The sequence below is a fragment of the Scyliorhinus torazame genome, chromosome 7 (assembly GCF_047496885.1).
Source record: "Scyliorhinus torazame isolate Kashiwa2021f chromosome 7, sScyTor2.1, whole genome shotgun sequence".
NCBI classification, from domain to species: Eukaryota; Metazoa; Chordata; class Chondrichthyes; order Carcharhiniformes; family Scyliorhinidae; genus Scyliorhinus; species Scyliorhinus torazame.
This window is the reverse complement of record NC_092713.1, coordinates 64,717,814-64,731,693: the sequence shown is the minus strand read 5'-3', so window position 1 is coordinate 64,731,693 and position 13,880 is coordinate 64,717,814. Positions and strand designations below refer to the sequence as shown.

At 41.9% G+C, this 13,880-nt stretch overlaps 1 protein-coding gene across 6 annotated transcripts in view; it reads right to left on the bottom strand.

Annotated features, from left to right (window-relative positions):
• Positions 1-13,880, bottom strand: part of mast2 (microtubule associated serine/threonine kinase 2) — a 594,513-nt gene that overhangs the window by 130,028 nt on the left and 450,605 nt on the right. For 5 of the 6 annotated variants that reach the window (XM_072510836.1, XM_072510838.1, XM_072510841.1 and 2 more), the window contains 2 exons: positions 5,138-5,213; positions 1,251-1,271 (listed from right to left, as the gene is read on the bottom strand). In XM_072510836.1, coding sequence (XP_072366937.1) covers positions 1,251-1,271; positions 5,138-5,213 — 97 coding nt within the window. The remainder of the gene's footprint in view (positions 1-1,250; positions 1,272-5,137; positions 5,214-13,880) is intronic. The other variant, XM_072510837.1, reaches the window with a different exon arrangement.

Below are 13,880 nucleotides of genomic sequence, written 5' to 3'. Positions count from 1 at the left end.
CCCTCGTTATACGAGGTGGAAACAGGGAATTTTGTTCCCTAAACCATAGAATTCCCACGGGCCCACCGAGTCTACGCCGACCTTTTGATAGAGCACCCTACCCAAGGCCCCACCCTGTCCCTGTAACCCCATTACCTCACCTAACCTGCGCATCTTTGGCCACTAAGGGGCTGTGGGAGGAAACAGGAACACCCGGAGGAAACCCACGCAGACACGGGGAGAAAGTGCAAACTCTACACAAACAGTCATCCAAGGCCGGAAGTGAACCTGGAACACTGGTACTGTGATGCAGCAGTGCTAACCACTGTGCCACAGTGACGCCCTGGCAGAATTCAGAGAACCCTGGATAATAAAAATAGACTTTCACTTATGTTGGTGACAATAAACTGGTGGGTATGATGATTAGTGTTTGTGAATGATAGAGATTAAAGTATCAATCTCTCTTTATATACAACTCAGTTAAAAGGACGGCCCATACTAAATATAACAAAACGGCTGCATTATTAAAAATAATGACTAATATTTTTCCTTGTGTCATTAGCAAAGTGAAGAATGTTTCTGACAAGAGGGGCCAGAAGAACCGCAGTACAATTCCTGAACATGACCTCTATAGAGTAGGGATTGTCACACCATCATAACCCATGCTGAAAAATCCAGGTCTTGTGGTTTTTCCATTTGAATAGAAATCTGTTTATTTAACGGTACAAGTTACTCTATGATTCAATGACTTTTTTTTACTTCAGTTGCAAAGGGCAAGTCACAAAATATCTCAAAGACAAATTTTTACAAAAGCATAATGAGAAGAGTAGATGATAGAACTTCATTAAATAAAACAAAGACACAGACGGGTTAGTTAATCGAGGTGGTTGCTTTTGTACCAAAACATACCAGGACGCTGAACAGACACTGTCAAGGCTGCATTAAATCAACAAAGGTGAGCACAGGAAGTGCAAACAGAGCTTGACATTCATTAAAACAAATTTAGCAGCAGAGCCAGTGGTTTCAATAGAGCTAATTCTTCAAGAAACCACATTTCTTACCAGTTGCAGCTTTAGTGACGTCATCTTTTGTCACCATTTTTCTCCATGAATCAATGTGCAAATTATAGTATGTGCATCATTCTTTACACATGGAGCAACTAAAAGCAAAGCATGTGCTTGAACACTTTATTGCATTTTCATGCGCAAACATCCAAAGTACAGCTCCAGAACATGCATTAACTATGGCAGCAACACTTATTTGAGTGTTACCTGTCAGCTCGGTGACCATGGCTGCATCAAGAAAATATAAATACATTAATGACTAACAAAACAATGCAATAGAAAATAACATACATTTAAATTATTTGATGACTCGATCTTTACTTGCGGCATATACAAAACAGACCATTTTAGGCTACCCATTTAAGTATGCAACAGTGTGGAACAAAATGTGATTTATAGTTGAGAGTTAGGAAGTTCACAACAGTCAATTAGTTCCGAAGGATACAAATGGTATTTTTGTCCTTCATTTTCGACGAAGCACAATTTCTGACTGCAGTAAATTATGGGACACACTGAATTGTACCTTGATCTCATTTCACAGGGGCAGTCTGTTTTTAAAATGCTAATGTTTTGTAATTTTTAAAAACATGAAATTGCTTTCAAATTGCACAACAGAAATGAAGACGTTGATGGCATTAACAGGTAAACTAGTCAAATAATGTTTATAGATCTACACTGCATCCAACTTACAAATGGTTTCCCCCCCTTTTAAGAAACTCTTAGGTGTATTTGAACTGTGTCCTATGTAACAAGACCATGCTTAAGTTTTCACACAATATCCATAATGGGAACAAAAAGACAGTTCAAACCTGAGAAGTAAATGAAAAATGATTACACTGTCTTGGTATGATCAATGAGGTGAGCACTTTCAATCATTTTAAACAATTTTCAACAAATAAAACAAGACCAATAAACAAGATAATGTAAGAGTTCCTCTTGTTTATTTCCTTTGTTTCCATTTCTTTTATTTTTATTATTTTGGTCCATGGACCCATAATCAGGGTGTGCCTTGAAGCAGAAGATTAAGTTAAAACAGTCTGCTTGCCAGACTACTATGTTCCCAGGTTTTGTATTTTGGAGAGGAGATGCTAGATTCTTTGGCACCAAGTGGACATTGGGAACCAGCTTTGAAGGGACTTAGTTTGATTGGTTAACTGGCAACCAGTGGGTTGGCCATGGACAGTGTTCTGCCTGACAACAGTCAGTGATTGGTTCCTGCGTGATGCTATCTGAGAAGTGTCGCAGAAGTGTAGATCTTGGCAGGGAAAGAAACATTCTCTCTCCTGCTTGATGAAGTAAAAAAAAACTGCTCTACTGTTATGAAAGCAGTTATGTGCCGGCACATCCTTTGCTGTGAGTCTAAAATGATCCTAAGTCTGCAAATAAGGCAGACAACCTTGCCAGAGAAAACCACCTCAAGCCTAGAGGGAAGAAGTATCAAAACAAAAGCTTGAGAAAAGCACTAACCGGAAATCATCCGAGTGCATCAAAGATCTGTTTCCTTTTATTTTATTCATATTTTCTTTCTTCCTCTCCCACTCTTTCCACTCCATGTTGTTAGACTGTGTGTGTGTGTGTGTGTGTGTGTGTATATATATATATATATAGTGGGGGTAATTAGGATGGGGGTGGGAAAGGGGTGTTAGATAGTCAGTTACATTTTCTGATTTTTAAAATTATAATACTGTACATAATAAAAGGTTACTTGTGTTTTAACGTTACAAACATGGTGATTGTAGTTTATTGGGCTCAACCAAGGACCTTGTGTATTTTAAATAAAATCTAATTTCACCTGTGTTTCGACTCTGGGTCAAGGAGGGATGGAATTGACTGCTCACTAGCCCAAGTTATTGTGACAATAATAATACTTGTCAACAGAGACTGTTATGAACAGAACATGGGCATTATGGTGGCAGTACGAAGTCAACAATGGTTTTGCAGTTATTTTTATGTGGAATATCAACATGGGCTTTGAAGGTAGAGTTCTAATAATGTGATTGGGACTCAACTGCAGCATGATTTGCTTATGTAGTACCCTCAATGTAATAAACTTTCCAAAGTGCTTCCAAAAAGTCAAAACAGGCGCTCAGCAGTAATAGGAAAAGTAGTGGAGGTGGGCTTCGGGAAGCTTTTGTAAACGAAGAGAGAGGTGGAGAGTGATTTGGGAAGAGAATATGAAAATGCAGGATCAAAATAGATGAAAGCTCTGCTAATAAAGCCAAAGTAGGGTGGGATGCACAGGAGGTCACATTCAGAAGAATACAGGATGTGTAAAAGTTTACAGTCGGATCAAATTTGGATTCATTTTGGAGCATGAACAGGGCCTCCAAATTCCTGATCCGAGTAAAGGGAACAGAGGGCACAACCTTCCATGCACTGCAGAGGGGACCTGAAAGCAGAATGGAAGGAAAGTCTGAAATACTAGGGTTAGGTCAACAGACCAATGCATTGTCGGGCGGCACGGTGGCACGGTGATTAGCACTGCTGCCTCACAGCTCCAGGGACCCAGGTTCAATTCCGGCCTTGGGTGACTGTGTGGGTTTTGCACTTTCTCCCAGTGTCTGGATGGGTTTCCTCTGGGTGCTCCGGTTTCCTCCCACAGTCAAAAGATGTGCAGATTAGGTGGATTAACATGCTAAATAGTGTCCAAGAGGTTAGGTGGGGTTACTGGATTACGGCGATAGGGTGGAGGTGTGGCCTTAAGTAGAGTGCTCTTTCCAAGGACTGGTGCAGACTCGATGGGCCGAATGGCGTCCTTCTGCACTGTAAATTCTATGATTCTGATTGTCGCCTCAAGGGGATCTTCCTGGGGGTCATTACCAGGGAGCCAACCTGCATAAATAAATGCCCATTTTTGGACTGACTGGGGCAACTGTTGGGTTTTTCCAAGCAGCAGACTGGTCAACCTACTGAGGTCTAAGCCCGAGTGGTGCCTGAAGGTAGCTTGGCTTGCTGGTGCCTGGCTATGGGCCCCATGAAACCTCCTACACCAACCCCTTCACTCCACTGGAGCCACAACCATCAGCAGTGGGCCACTGCTGTCCATCCTGTGCGACCTGACCACTGTAGCCACTGTCAATTTAATTAAATTCAATTCCTCTTCGGAGACTGCCTCAAGATGGAAACTTTGCAATCATATATTTGGTTTTCCTGTGTCCCCTATTCACTGAATTAAGAGGTCTGATTCCCCCCTCCCCCGAAAAGTTGCAATTCCCGATATCCAACACGGACTCGGTGCCAAGGTTGCGCGGTTTGAGGTTCTCTACCCGTGTGCTTCAGTGAGTGACATTTCAACTATATTCATCGTGTTTCATACATTTTGGTTACTATTACAAGCAACAGCGTGGCCAACAAAATTATGTCAAAATCATTCTCAACCTTTTTAAAATTGAGGAATCTAGGTGACAATTAAGACCTGTGGCACAGATCACGATGAAAACGTGAAGAAATGAGAAACTGTAGGAAGAAAGACAGTCACACAGATTTAGGGTCCAGGTTTCATTGCATGCATAACATAATTTTGGCATGAAATTGACTATTGCATCTCATCTCCCATTTGATGGCCTGGAGTGAATTGCAGGCACAAATGTGGACTCTTTAATACCACTGTAACTACCTTGTGCGAAAGCAAAATGCTACATGGGCTGGGAATCTGAAATTGAACAGAAAATGCTGGAAATACTCAGCAGGTCTGGCAGAAGCATTGGTTTGGCTGAAAGGTGGCTTCTCCCGCCACAGATGCTGAGTATCTCCAATATTTTCAGCCTTGACTATTCTCATGTCATTGTCTGCCAACAAGATAACAAGGAGGGGTTACATTAGATTTTAAAGTGTGGAAATTAATTTCAGTTCTTACTTCTTTAGAATATTATTTGCACCATTTTGCAAATATGACAAATACATCAGCCACTTACATCTGATTTGAAACATTTGCAGTATGACAGGTAAGTGTAATCAAAGACCCCATTTCTTCATACTGTACATCGATCTTCTTGCTTATTTCACATGCATCCTGAGCACAATCCATGCAACACCCAAACTATTTTGCATGCTATTCTTCTTTTTCAAAAGTACAACGGAGCAATAAATCTTACCTTCGTGCTGGTATGAATGAAAAGTGAGCTGCTGCATTGGGAGAGAAATTCCTTGGACTGTCCAGAGGACTGCTACCTGTTGGCAAATTGAAAAGACAACAACTGTGAAACGATACCCAGTTTTAGAAAGTGCATTTTAACATGAATATTATTGACTTCTCAAGTGAGGTCATCCATCGATGAGCTGAAGCAGCTTACAGAAGTTACAGGTTCAATTCCCTGATGAGATGGATTTAGCTGGCCTCAGGTAAATCAGCAGAAAGAATCTAAAAGCAGCATTAATGCCATTGGGATGGGAGGGTGCTCAGCTCAATGGGCTAGTTTGCCGAAGATAGAGAGTCAGGGCAGTCAAAAAGACTAGCCGCCTTCTTCTTGGCTTGGGCATTATGGAAGTTCTGTGGAGGTGACTTAACTTTTTGATCTAATTTTCAAGTTCTTTCATGGTCCCTCCACTCCTGCAAAGCTAAGCTTCTTACTGTTTTTCACTTCTTCGCTATTGATGACCTCTCATTTAGCCACTATAGTCCTGCCCTTCTGTTCAGTTCTTTCCAACTTCTCTTCTTTATTTCAAGATATTGCAAATAAAAATGGTTAAATCTGATCATTGAAACCATAACAGAAATAGAAACATAGAACTATAGAAATGTTATTGCACAGAAAAGGGCCATTCAGCCCATCATGGCTGCACTGGCCAAAAAGAGAGCAAAAAGAAATCCTACTTGTTAATCCCACTTTCCAGCACCTGGCCCGCAGCTTTCCAGGTTAAAGCACTTCAGATGCAGATCCAGGTACCTTTTAAATGAGTTGACCATTTCAGCCTCAACCACCAACCTCGGCAGTGAGTTCCAGATACCCACCACCCTCTGAGTGAAGAACATTTTCCTCATGGCCCCTCTAATCCTTCTACCAATCACATTAAATTTATGCCCCCTGGTAATTGACCCCTTAGCTAGGGGAAGCATGTATTTCCTGTGTACCCTAGCTAGGCCCCTCCTACTTTTGTACACCTCAATTAGGTCAGCGCTCTGTTCCAAGAAGAGGTACCCTAACCATGCATTTTTCCTCATTGCTGCAATTTACAAGTCCTGGCAACATTCTTGTAAATCTCCTCTGTACTCTCTCTGGAATAGTTATGTCCTTCCTGTAATGTGGTGACCAGAACTGTACAGAAATTTCCAGCTGTGGCCTAACCAGCATTTTATACAGTTCCAGCATTGCATACCTGCTTCTGTATTCAATACCGCGTTCAATAAAGGAAAGTATTCTGTCATGCAAGAGTACCTTTAAGACATGGATGTTTAAGCAATGTACCTTTAAGGAACCAGTGATGTCAGAGAGTGGATGGAGCGGAGGTTAGGTCAGCCATTTTGCAGTTTAGTTTTGCAGTTTGGAGGAAAGAGCTGGGTGTGTGTCTGTGTTTGCAGTGAGCTGGATCTCTACCATGAAAGACTATCTCTGGATCATTTGGGTGATTTAAACTCATAATAGTAAAGCCTTTAACCTGATGTGATTCTGATTAAAGGTGTTAAGTCTCTTGGAAGTTTGAAGGAACATTTTGAGGAATTATTTACTGTTGCAATATTTTCTGAGTTATCTTTGAAATAAGGGGTGTTAAGAGATCCAATGTTTATTTAAGATGTTAAGTTGAGTTCATGGAATAAACATTGTTTTGTGTTTAAAAACCCACGTGTCCATAATTGTAATTCCACACCTAGGGAACAGTCCGTGTGCTAGGAAAAGCAACAAATACATTAAAGGGAGAGGTTTGTTGAACTCCATGATACATTTTGGAGTTCTGAAAACGCCTCGCCCATAACAATTCCATATGCCTTCTTTACCACTTTTTCCACCTGTCCTGCCACTTTTTTAGGGAACTGTGGGCATGCACTCCAAGATCTCTCACCTCCTCAACCCCTCTCAATATCTTCCTGTTTTTTGAGTATTCCCTTGCTTTATTTGCCCTGGCAAAATGCATTACCTCACACTTCTCCATATTGAATTCCATTTGCCACTTTTGCATACACTCAACCAAATCATTGATATCATTCTAGAATCCACAGCTATCCTCTTCACCATCAACTGCATGGCCAATTTTTGTGTCAAAGTACAACAAAGAACAAAGAAATGTACAGCACATTCCAATCTTCCCTGAGACATTTAAGTCCAAATCATTAATTATAAAATTCTGGTCAAAGGGAACATGAGGAGTCATTGAGAACATTTTACATCCTAGGAATGATTTGACCTGATCATTTGCTTGTGTCTTCGTTGCTTTTAAGTTGCACCTACAAACATAAATTATATGCTGTAACAACTCGATGGCATGGACTCAAGAGGCTGAAGTTTCCTTTGTGTCATAATAGCTCTATGACATAAATTACTTTATACATCTCCATATCACATAATTTGTCTGGCACAGCTGAGTTGGATATATATCTGCACTATTTTTGCTCCTCGCAACAACACAATCTCAGGTCACTAGGTGGTGCTGTAACAGTGCAATGGATCACCACGCTCAGATGTCATCATCCTTTGCAGTCCACCTCCTCGTCTCTGCTTGGTGCAGCACCATATCACTCAGCCAGTAAGACCTCACTGTGTAAGAGGATGATGTCAAGTACAAGTCAGCCTTAAGGTGTAACCTGCTTTTTACAAAGATTTAACACCAGGCTTACTGGACTATAGCAAGGACAGGAGTGAGTGAGGAGCTGTTACAAAACTGGATTACTGATCACTGAATCAAGTACAGAGTTATCAGACTCAGGATTGTTTGCTACTTGCCATAAGATATTCATTTCTTCTGTTTCAACCACCATTTTTAAAAACAACAGCATGAAATTAGAAGGCTTAACACATGAAGGCCATCTCCACAGCCCCAGATCACAAATGGGACATACAGTACTGGGATCTCAAATAGATATGCAGCGGAATTCTCCGTTCCTGAGACTAAGTTTTGATGCCAGGGCAGGATTCGCGGAGTTCTATGACAGCAAAACTTGTGCACCTGGACCGATTCAGCGACACCTGGAACACAATTGACTCCAATGAGAAACGGTGCCGGATTCACTGAATCTGCGATTAACACTCAAGAGGCTGACAAGCTGCAGCCGCATATACATACTTCACTCCCCACGCACACCATCCCAGCTAGCACTGATTGTGCTGGAGCGCATCCATCCCGTTGATGGGTTGGCTGGGGTCAGAAGGAACCGGGGCGGGCGGGGTTGGCCTGGGGGGACACCCATACGACCCGTGGCACTAAGTTCACAGTGGACAGTCAGCGGCTGCATGGCTGCCTTGCAGACTGCGGCAATGGTGTCCTGTGTCTGTCCACCTTTACCCCACAGCCCACGTCCTGCCCACACCCCGCTACTCCGCCTGGCCCTGGCAGAAGCCCCCTGGCCAGTGGCACAATTGTCAGCAACTATGGCAATGTTGGACACTTTTGGTAACCCTCCTTCCCCTCAGCAGCCACGGCGCCTGTTTCACGATTTTTAAAAGCACAAGTGAACCTCGCCGTCAGGAATTGCAGAGGCCCTGGAGAATACCGGGTCAAGCCCTCGAATGATATGCCAAAGGCGTTTACTGTACACGTGGAATGGAACACTGCAGTCGAGGCGCCGGAGAACTGAGATTTGGTGCGAAACCGACACCGGCCACAATTTCAACGTCAAAACCGATTCTCCGCCCAATCACATTTTGAGATTGTGGCGTCGGCCGACAGAGAATCCCACCCATGATTTTTATGAAAAGAAACAGAATTTTTCTTTCTTTCAGAAGCAAGGTCTGTTTCTAAAACAAAGCATTCTTAAAAGCATAATAGTATTTTTAAAAGTTGAAAGTAGAACTTCATTTAAGTGTTAAAATCGATGGAACTGTAGACTAGACAGACATAATACTCTGCATGAACAATGCAACTCTCAGTTCACAATACAAGAAATAGAAGAAGTAGGCCACTCCGTCCCTTGTGCCTGCTCTGTCACTCAATAAGAACATGGCCGATCATCACCTCAAATTCACTTCTGTGTCCTACCCCAGAGCACCCGGATTCCTTTTAGTGTCCAAAAACAAAATGGTTGAGGATACAAAGTCAAAATTCTTGAAAAAGGTGCCAGCTTGTCAGGCTGAAGAAATTTGAGGGATGTGATGGTAAGAATACAGGCATTCTGAGAAATTTGTTCGACGAAAGGGTCACATGGAGTTCAGATCTCATGGATAAACTAAAGATGTTGGAAAACCTCTCCAATATTTATTTAGTCCAAAGGCCTCTTGCACTTCAATTTGAGCTATTTCAAAATTGAATAACTTGAAATACACTTTTTGTCACGTTAAAGTTTATCCAGTCTCTATCAAATTATTAATTTATAATAATGGGTGTTGCTGACTATTGTACAACTTAAAATTGTACAATGCTTTCTGCACATAATGTGCAACAGCATATGATATACACAGCCCACTTTTCAATATGAATGATGTATACTATAAACTGTCAGAACTGAATACAACCTGCTTGCCCTGCCTCATAAAATGTAGTGAGTGGTCAATAAATGTATCATAATTTTTACTGTGTTTACTAAGCAATAAAATATGCTGCCTTGTTCAGTCCAAGAAGAGTGGCTGGTTTAGCACACTGGGCTAAATTGCTGTCTTTTAAAGCAGACCAAGGCAGGCCAGCAGCACGGTTCGATTCCCGTACCAGCCTCCCCGAACAGGCGCCGGAATGTGGCGACTAGGGGCTTTTCACAGTAACTTCATTTGAAGCCTACTTGTGAGAATAAGCGATTTTCATTTTTTTCATTTCAAATGCAGCCTTGAGATGGCTGGTACTGTTATAAAGGGAGCACAACCAAGGTGTGTAATACATGAGAGGGACTCTTAAGCCATCTTTGAATTGGTAATTACACTGAACTTTATACTGAATAGCATTATACATCATCTGGCTTTGTAAAAAGGAGCAGAGGAACAGTAATAAACTCATGATAAATTTTGCTAAATATTGCTAAATACCCTTTTATGTACAGGACATTAAAAGCCAGACTTTTACCAGAATGATCACTGCAATGGCAAACTATAGTAATAGGAGGCTTGAGACAGTAGGAATGTTTTATCTGAAGAAGAGTAGCCTAAAAATTGACATGATAAGGGCTTTAAAAATATGAAACATTTAATAGAGAGATTATTTTCTCTGTATAGTCAGTGGCAAGGGTCATCAATTTAAAATTATAACTTGAGTGAGGAGAGGGGTCAGGAGAGTCCTTTTCACGGAACATTGTTGCTCGTTTTGTTAGAGGGTGGGACAAAGACAACTTACAACTTTTAAAAGACAATTGAATAAATAGTTGAAGCAGTGGAAGATCTATGAACATGTGACTGCTAACATAGAAACATGGAAAATAGGCGGTCTAGGCCATTTGGCCCTTTGAGCCTGTCTGCCATTCATTATGATCGTGGCTGATCATCCGACTCAGCAACTTGTTCCTGCTTTCTCCCCATATCCTTTGATCCCTTTAGCCCCAAGTGCTGTATCTAACTTTTTCTTGAAAACACACAGGGCTGGATTCTCCGCCGTCGGGATGCTCTGTTTTGCCGGCAGCCCAGGGGTTTCTCGACAGCGTGGGGCTGCCCCACAATTTTAAACCCCATTGACCAGCCGGTGAACGGAGCATCCCGCTGAACCAGAAATCTGCCACGGCGGGGCGGAGAATCCAGCCCACAATATTTTGGCCTCAACTACTAAATTCTACAGGCTGAACACTCTCTGGGTAATCCTAAATGGTCTACACAGTATCTTTAGACGGTCAGTCCTGGTTCTGGACTCCCCCGTCATCGGGAACATTCTGCCTGCATCTACCCTGTCTAATCCGGTTAGAATTTTATAGGTTTCTATGAGATTCCCCCTCATTCTTCTAAACTCCACCGAATATAATCCAAACTCACTCAATCTCTCCTCAAATGTCAGTCCTGCCATCCCAGGAATCAGTCTGGTAAACCTTCACTGCACTCCCTCTATAGCAAGAATATCCTTCCTCAGATAAGGAAACTAAAAATGCACACAATATTCCAGGAGTGGTCTTACCAAGGCACTGTATAATTGCAGTAAGACATCCCTGCTCCTGTATTCGAATGCTCTCACTTTTGCCTTCTTGACCATCTGCTGCACCTGCATGCTTACTTTCAATGATTGGTGGACAAGGACACCCAAGTCTCATAGCACATTCCTCTATCAATCTAGAGCCTTTCAGATAATCTCTGTCTGCCTTGCTACCAAAGTGGAATAACCTCACATTTATCACATTATACTGCATCTGCCATGTATTTGCTCACTCTCTCAACTTGTCCAAATCACACTGAAGCATCTCTGCATCCTCCTCACACCTCACCCTCCTGCCCAGCTTTGTGTCATCTGCTAATTTGGGGATATTACATTTAGTTCCCTTATCTAAATCATTAATATATATTGTGAATATCTAGAGTCCCAGCACCAATCCCTCTGGTACTCCACTAGTCATTATCTGCCATTTGGAAAAATACTTATTTATTCCTCTCTTTGTTTCCTGTCTGCCAACCAGTTTTCTATCCATCTCAATACACTAGCTCCAATCCCAGGCGCTTTAATTTTACACGCAAATCTCTTATGTGGAACTTTGTTCGAAGCCCTTTGAAAGTCCAAGTAAACCTCATCCACTGGCACCTCCTCATCAACTCCACTAATTACATCCTCAAAGAATTTCAGTAGATTTGTCAAGCAGGATTTCCCTTTTGCAAATCCACGTTGACTCTTTCCGATCCCGCCACTGTTTCCCGAAGTGCTCTGCTATTAAATCATTTTTAATGGACTCTAACATTTCCCCCACTACAAACATCAGAATGACTTGTTTATAATTCCATTTTCTCTCTACATCCCTTTTTAAATAGTGGGGTTATATTAGCTACCCTCCTATCTGTAGGAACTCTTCCAGACGCTATAGAAGCTTGGACGATGGCCACCAATGCATCCACGATTTCAGAGCCACTTCCTTAAGTACTCTTGGATGTAGATTATCAGGCCCTGGCAATTTATGTGCCTTCAATCCCATCAATTTCCCCTACACCATTGCCTTCAGTTCCTCCCTGTCACTAAACCCTGCGTTCCCCAACATTTCTGGCATGTTATTTGTGTCCTCCTTTGTGAAGACAGAACCAAAGTATGTATTTAGTTGGTCAGCCATTTCTTTGTTCCCCATGATAAAAGCTCCTGTTTCTGTCTTCAATCTTTTTCTCTTCAGATATCTATAGAAGCTTTAACAGTAAATGTTTATATTCCCTGCAAGCTTACTCACAAACCCTATTTTCCCCTTCTCAATCAATCCCTTGGCCCTCCTTTGCTGAATTCTAATCTGGTCCCAATGCTCAGATCTTCTGTTTTTCCTGGCCCATTTGGATGCCTCTTCCTTGGAGCTAAAAGTATCTCTAATTTCCCTTGTAAGCTATGCTTTGGCCACCTTTCCCATTTTACTTTTACAGCAGACAAGAATAAACAAGTGTTGCAGTTCACCCATGTGCTTTTTAATGTTTGTCATTGCCTATCTACCTTAACATAATGTGCCCCAATCATCACAGCCAACTTGCAACTCATACCATTGTAGTTTCCTTTATTTAGATTCAGGACCCTAGTCTCAGGATCAAATACATCACTCTCCATCTTGATGAAGAATTCTATCATATTATGGTCGCTCATCCCCAAGGGGCCTCGTTCATCTGGACTGCCAATTATTTCTTTCTCAACACAGAATATTCACTCTAGGATGGCCTGTTCTCTAGTTAGTTCCTCAATGTATTGGTCCAGAAAACCATCCTGTATACACTTCAGAAATGTTTCCTCTACGGTTTTGTTACGAATTTGATTTGCCCAATTTATATGCAGACGTTCCTTTATCGCATGCTTTTCTAATTTCCTGTTTAATGACATTCACAACATCACCACTAAAGTTTGGGGTTCAAAATACACCCCACTAATGTTTTTGCCGCTTGGTGTTTCTCAGATCTACCCATACAGATTCCACACAGTCGGAGCTAATATCTTTCCTCACTATTGCGTTAATTTCCTCTTAACCAGCAATGCAACACCACCATCTTTTCCTTTCTGTATATCGATTCCTAAATACAGAATACCCCTGGATGCTCCGTTTCCATCCCTGGTCACCTTGCAGCCATGGTTCCATAATTCCAACCATATCATACCTGTCTACATCTATGTGTGCGATTAATTCATCCACTTTATTGCAAATGTTCCGTGCATTAAGGCACAAAGCTTAAGGTTAGTATTTTTAACAGCCCTGGTCCCATTCCCATTATCTTTCACTGTGGCCCTTGATTTCTCTGCCCATCACTTTTCTTACTCTCCTTTCTATCTTTTGTTCTTGTTTTTGTTTCCCCCTCCTGACTCCTTGCATAGGTTCCCATATCCCGGTCACCTTAGTTTAAACAACTCTAGCAAATAGGACAACAAATAGCAAACAACTCTAGAACATGAATCTCGGACCTTCAGATGTAACCCGTCCAGTTTGCACTGGTCCCACCTTCCCCCAGAACCAGTCCCAGTGCCCCAGGAATCAGGAACCCTTCCCCTCGCACCATCTCTTCAACCACGTATTTATCTGATATATCCTGTTATTTCTGACCTGACGAGCATGTGGCACTGGTAGATGCTCCCTTTGAGGTCCTACATTTCAATTAACCACCTAACTCCCTATAATTCTGCTTT